Source organism: Eubalaena glacialis, chromosome 10 (genome assembly GCF_028564815.1).
Source record: "Eubalaena glacialis isolate mEubGla1 chromosome 10, mEubGla1.1.hap2.+ XY, whole genome shotgun sequence".
In the NCBI taxonomy this organism is placed as follows: domain Eukaryota; kingdom Metazoa; phylum Chordata; class Mammalia; order Artiodactyla; family Balaenidae; genus Eubalaena; species Eubalaena glacialis.
The window spans coordinates 109,308,561-109,314,583 of record NC_083725.1 but is presented as its reverse complement, the minus strand read 5'-3'; the positions used below and the strand labels follow the sequence as shown (position 1 = coordinate 109,314,583).

Here is a 6,023-nt window from a genome sequence, read left to right as displayed (position 1 = left end):
CCAATACCATACACAAAAATAAACTCAAAATGGATTAAAGATCTAAATGTAAAGCCAGACACTATAAAACTCTTAGAGGAAAACATAGGCAGAACACTCTATGACATAAATCACAGGAAGATCCTTTTTGACCCACCTCCTAGTGAAATGGAAATTAAAATGGAAATAAACAAATGGGACCTAATGAAACTTAAAAGCTTTTGCACAGCAAAGGAAAACATAAACAAGACAAAAAAACAACCCTCAGAATGGGAGAAAATATTTGCAAATGAAGCAACTGACAAAGGGTTAATCTCCAAAATATACAAACAGCTCATTTGCTGTCTTTTTAAAGAGATTTTTTTCAAGTCTTATTAAGCATGCAAAAAGGTGTTTCAAACATTTTTCTTCTGGTTTCTTTATAAATACTTCCTCAGAGTCTCTTCCTCATTCCACTTATAAGATGATTTGCTTTATCTATTGTGCCACAATGTATTTTTTCAATTATTACATTTACTTTTAGAACAGTTTTAGGATCACAGCAAAATTGAGTGGAAAGTACAGAGAGTTTTTATATACCCCCTTTCCTCACACATGGACACCTCCCTCCCAGACTTGTACACTTGTTACAAACAGATGAACCTACTGACACATCATTATCACACAGAAATCCTACTTATTAGAGTTCATTCTTGGTGCTGTGCATTCTATGGATTTTGACCTGTATAATAACATGTATCCACAATTTTAGTAACATACAGAAGAGTTTCCTCTGTGCTGAACCTCTTCTTCCCTCCCTCCTCTGTAACCCTTGGCAACAACTGATCATTTTACTGTCTCCTTAGTTTTGCCTTTTCCACAATGTCATAAAGTTGGAATCATACAGTATGTAGCATTTTTGGATTGGCCTCTTTTATGTAATAATATGCATTTAAGTGTCCTCCATGTCTTCTCATGGCTTGATAGCTATTTTGTTTTAACACTGAAGAGTATTGCATTGTCCAGATGTGTCACTGTTTATCTATTTACCTACTGAAGGGCATCTTAGTTGCTTCCAAGGTTTGGCAATTGTTAATAAAGCTGCTATAAACATTCAAGTGCAGCCAAATGCATTTTGCTGTTGGTTTATTTGTTGGTTTATTTGTGGTTTTTAGACCACATCTTATTTGTCTTTTACTAGTTTTATTTATTTTTTCCATACACTAATAATGAACTATCATAGGGAGAAAATATTAAAAAATCCTCGTTGAAATCACATGGAAAGAATAAACTACCTAGGAATAAACTTAACCAAGGAGGTGAAAACCTGTACTCCGAGAACTAAAAAACATTGATGAAGGAAACCAAAGATGATATAAAGAAATGGAAAGACATCTCATGCTCTTGGATTGGAAGAATTAATATTGTTTAAAAAGCCGCACTACCCAAATCTATCTAGAGATTTAATGCAACCCCTATCAAAATACCCATGACATCTTTTACAGGACTAGAACAAAGAATCCTAAAATTCATCTGGAACCAAAAGGACCCCAAATTGCCAAAGCAAACTTGAGAAAAAAACAAAGCTGAAGGTATCACACTCCCAGTCTTCGGGCTATACAAAATTACAGTAGTCAACACGGCATGATATTGGTACAAAAACAAACATATGGATCAATGGAACAGAATAGAGAACCCAGAAATAAACCCACACATCCTTGGACAATTAATCTTTGACAAAGGAGGCAAAAATATACAATGGGGAAAAGACAGTTTCTTCAGCATTCCCTGAAGTTACATGGGATTTATGTCAATTTTTTAGCCTTTCTGATATTACTTATTTTATTATTAATGCATGTTTGTTAAGGACATAAGGGGAAGTTCTAGATATATGAGAACGATGTATACAGTCAAATAAAAAAGAGAATATAGTGTCTTTGAATTTAATTCCATAACTGTTTAATTACATCTTAATTTGTGCCAGATTTATTACGAAAAAAAGAGACATACAAAGAAAAATAAAGATATAGCATATAATCTTTGTCTCAGCCAAACAGGTAAAATAAAATTCACAAGAAGAAACGCTAGTATGGAGCATAGAGTTGTTTGATATACAGTAAATGTACAGCTGAAAAGCAATAAAAAAGAGTAGGGAAGGAATCAGAAATATCTCTGGTCTATTGATGGATCTGCAAAATATTCCTGAATAAGATAACTTCTAAAATGTGAATTATATTTAAGACATGGACCCTAAAGCCTAGGGGTGGGGGCATCCTAGTCAGAGGAGATAGAAGAAAAAAATCATAGAGTTAACAGATTTTAGAGTAAGTTTAGAGAAAGTAGAGGAACCCAGTGTAGCTGGATGAAAGCATCCAATCAAAGGGAATCGAGGGAAGAAAGGTAAAGAGAGAAGAAAAGTACCTAATATGAGTTTCTGGTAGCCATATACCTTATAAAAATTAAGCGTTAGCCCAATTAATATTACATTTTATGAAGTATAATATTATCTCATTTCATAGATATTTTCAAAATGGAAACAATGTAATTAAAGCAAATTTCCAAGACAAAGGCATAAAAACTTACAAAGTGAGTAGTCACCCAGCTCTCCTTAACCCCATAGCTTATCATTATAACACCATACTTTCTTTCAATGTGGTGACTTCTGAGATTAGCTAGTTATATTTGAACAATTTTCTAATGCATATGTGAGAAGGTTGGATTTTATTCCAAGGAAAATAGCGTTCCACAGCAATTTTTGGAGATGCCCATGATATGATGGAAGGTGTGCTTTAGAAGAACAGTTCTTGCATTTCTCAAATCCAATTGGTCACACCTAGAACTAGTTGGATCCTTTAAAATGCAGATGGCAATCTGAATCACAGTAACTTGCTTCTTTGGCTCATATAAGGTCAGAGGTCATTTAGTCCAACTCCCCAAAGAAAGTGTATATGCTTTCCATAACATCTCAAAGTATACATGTCCTGGGGACATAAATTCTAAAGCACAATGAATATCACCCTATTTACTTTAAATCTGAATATACCACTTTAGACCATACCTTCCGCATGGCGATTTTCATCTCCATGTTTCGCAGGGTATAGATGAGAGGATTCAGCATGGGGGCAATCACAGTGTAAAAGAGAGAGATTTCCTTATCCTTGTTCTCAGTCCCTGCAGGTAGAGCATAAGTATAGATACAGGGCACAAAGAATAAAACTACAACCATTATGTGAGAACTACAGGTTGAAAGAGCTTTTTGTCGCCCTATAGAGGAGCGTACTCTAAGATTATATAATATGACTATGTAAGAAGCTACTAGGGCAAGAAATATGGCAAGCACCACCATCCCTGAATTTGCAATCACTAAGATACTTACAACATGAATATCTTTGCACACCAGTTTCAAAAGAGGCTTCACATCACATATGTAGTGATCTAACTTATTAGGACCACAGAAAGGTAAATTGAGTACCATGAGAAGTAGAGCAATAGAATGCCAAAAACCCACAACCCAGGCCATTATGATTAACATGTTACACCTCTGCCTGTTCATGATGACCATGTAGTGCAAAGGCTTGACAATGGCAACATAGCGGTCAAAAGCCATGGACACCAAGATGAACATTTCCACACCTACCAGCAAGTGGGCAGTGAAGAGCTGGGTCATACAGTTGTTATAAGAAATGTTTTTTCTTGCTGCAGCTAAGTCCCTGACTAGCCTGGGGACCACAGTGGAGGTGTAGCAGAGGTCCATGAGGGAAAGGTGACAGAGAAAGTAGTACATCGGTTGTTGGATTAGATGGCTACAGGTGATTGTGAGTAAGATGATGATATTCCCCATTAATACAGACAGGTAGCATAGCAGAAACAAGAAGAAGAACAGTGGCTCTATTTTCTTATTTCCCCATAGTCCCATGAAAACAAATTCCGTGACATTGTTCTGATTTTCCATGAAATTGAGTTGAGCTCAGAGTACACACAGAAACTCAATTCATCTGAAATGATACAGAACATAATACATATTTAATAGCACTTTTTAAAAAGTTTTGGACTATTTGCATTGAATAAAAATGTAGGTCATAGAGTATTTACTACAGACTTTTTTTTTTTTTTTTGATTAAGGGCATCATATTTCAAATGATATTTAATAAAAGAATATTTGTGTCTGGAACATTTGTAAACATTTAGAAGAACAGTTCTTGCATTTCTCAAATCCAACCTACTGGTTGGGTTGTTATGAGTTAATTAACTGCACACACACACACACCACAACCACCACCACCACCCAAATATATGTTTAGCACAGTGTTTTTAGGAGTGAAGGAAGAATATGGAGCCCACCTTTTCACATACCTTTCAGTTAAAGAGTTTCTTCCAAAAATTCTCCTTCAAACTTTAAATTCTTTAAGAAAAATCTCTGTGGGGAATTGTTTGCAAAGATATATCAACTACTGTTTGAAAGGGAAAAGCATTTATATAAGCATATTAGGAAGATTTATGACTAATGTCATGAGAGTACAAGTGTAAAAACCCATCAAGGGCAATTTGATAGGATTTTTCTTTTTCTTTAACTGTTTGTCATATCTATAATAAAGAAAATGTGTGAAATTAAAATTTGTGGTATTCATTATTAGCTGCATTTAGAGTAAAATGTTGAGATACCATATACTAACTAATTATATGTTCTAGGCACAATACTAAAAAATTTTCATTTACTGACCATTTCACCTTCAGCACCATCTGGTAAGGTATACATTATTGTATTATTGCCCCTGTTTTCCAAATAAGGATGATAGAACTCAAGTTTATACAAATACTAAGGAGAATTCTATATCTAAATAATTTCTGTATGATTTGGAATCTCATACTATTTTCATTATGCTGAAATGTCTTCTCACAAATACAAATATGAATAAAGGCTTAAAACCCTCAGTTTGCCCTCAAATTACCATCTGGATTTTTCTGAATTCCCTCTCTTGAAAATAACCACGATGAAAAGTAATCTAGAAGAATCGGAACTTTAAAATTTCAATTACTAAGATCAAAAACAAGTAAAATTGTTCCAAATCCCAATTCTTTTATATGAATTTAATGTATATACATGTAACTAATCATAATGCTCACTTCTGCAAGATTTTATATTTCTTCGAATGTCAGGTGATCCTTCAGTCTGTTTCCTTTTATTTTTCTAAGACTGTGATTTGACACAGCAAATACATATGGAATACATCTGACTCTCCCATGAATTGTTTATCCAAAAGAATCTTTTAGGAAAACATTGCTGGGAATAACTTGAATTAAGAACACAACAGAGACAAGAAGGAAAAAAATCCCACAGGTATTTTATGGCAGGCAATGTGTGTGAGGTTATAATTATAGGAATAAAGCCAATAATATTAAAGCGACCTATAAGACAGGTTTGAGGCTTATTTCTTTAATTTAATCTCTTGAGGGTTATCACAGGAATGATTCAATAACTCTATAAAGTTATAACACTGATGGAATACTATGGATATTTTTTTCTATCTCTCACCTCTCCTAAAATAGTTTCCTCAAAAACTGAAGTTGCTGATGTTTTTAATATATTTGAAATCTTTATTATCCAATTGTATAAATATGGTAAGAGATAATCAGCATTTATATTTTCCTTATAAACATCACATTATTACCATTAGGATAGAAATTTGGAAATTATTTCTCAATGTTTATTTACACCCACTTGAAACTTAGAAACCATGTACAGTAATTTGTGTCACCAGGTATCATCTAGTATTAGGTACTGTTTAGAGTTGAAGGGAATTCAGAGTGCATTTTTCTTTCTTATTTTAGTTTATTTTTGGTTTGCTTTGTTTTGTCCCTTTTCATCTCTTGGGTGAGAGAGGAAGAGGGGTGTCAGTAGAACCTAAGAGAACAGGTTGAGTAAATTGTAGTCCTTAGTTCCTATTTCTTATCTGACAATATTCATGAGTCCATGCAAGATCCTTCTAAAGTTTTATTTATTTTATTTATTTTATTTATTTTATTTATTTTATTTATTTATTATTTTTATTATTTATTTTATAATA

General features: G+C 33.5%; 1 protein-coding gene across 1 annotated transcript; it reads right to left on the bottom strand.

Annotated features, from left to right (window-relative positions):
* Nucleotides 1-2,980: 2,980 nt before the first annotated feature.
* On the bottom strand, nt 2,981-3,910 carry LOC133099583 (olfactory receptor 4P4-like). The gene has a single exon (XM_061203329.1). It carries the CDS (start codon nt 3,908-3,910, stop codon nt 2,981-2,983), a length of 930 nt encoding a protein of 309 aa, XP_061059312.1.
* Between the last annotated feature and the right edge of the window lie 2,113 nt (nt 3,911-6,023).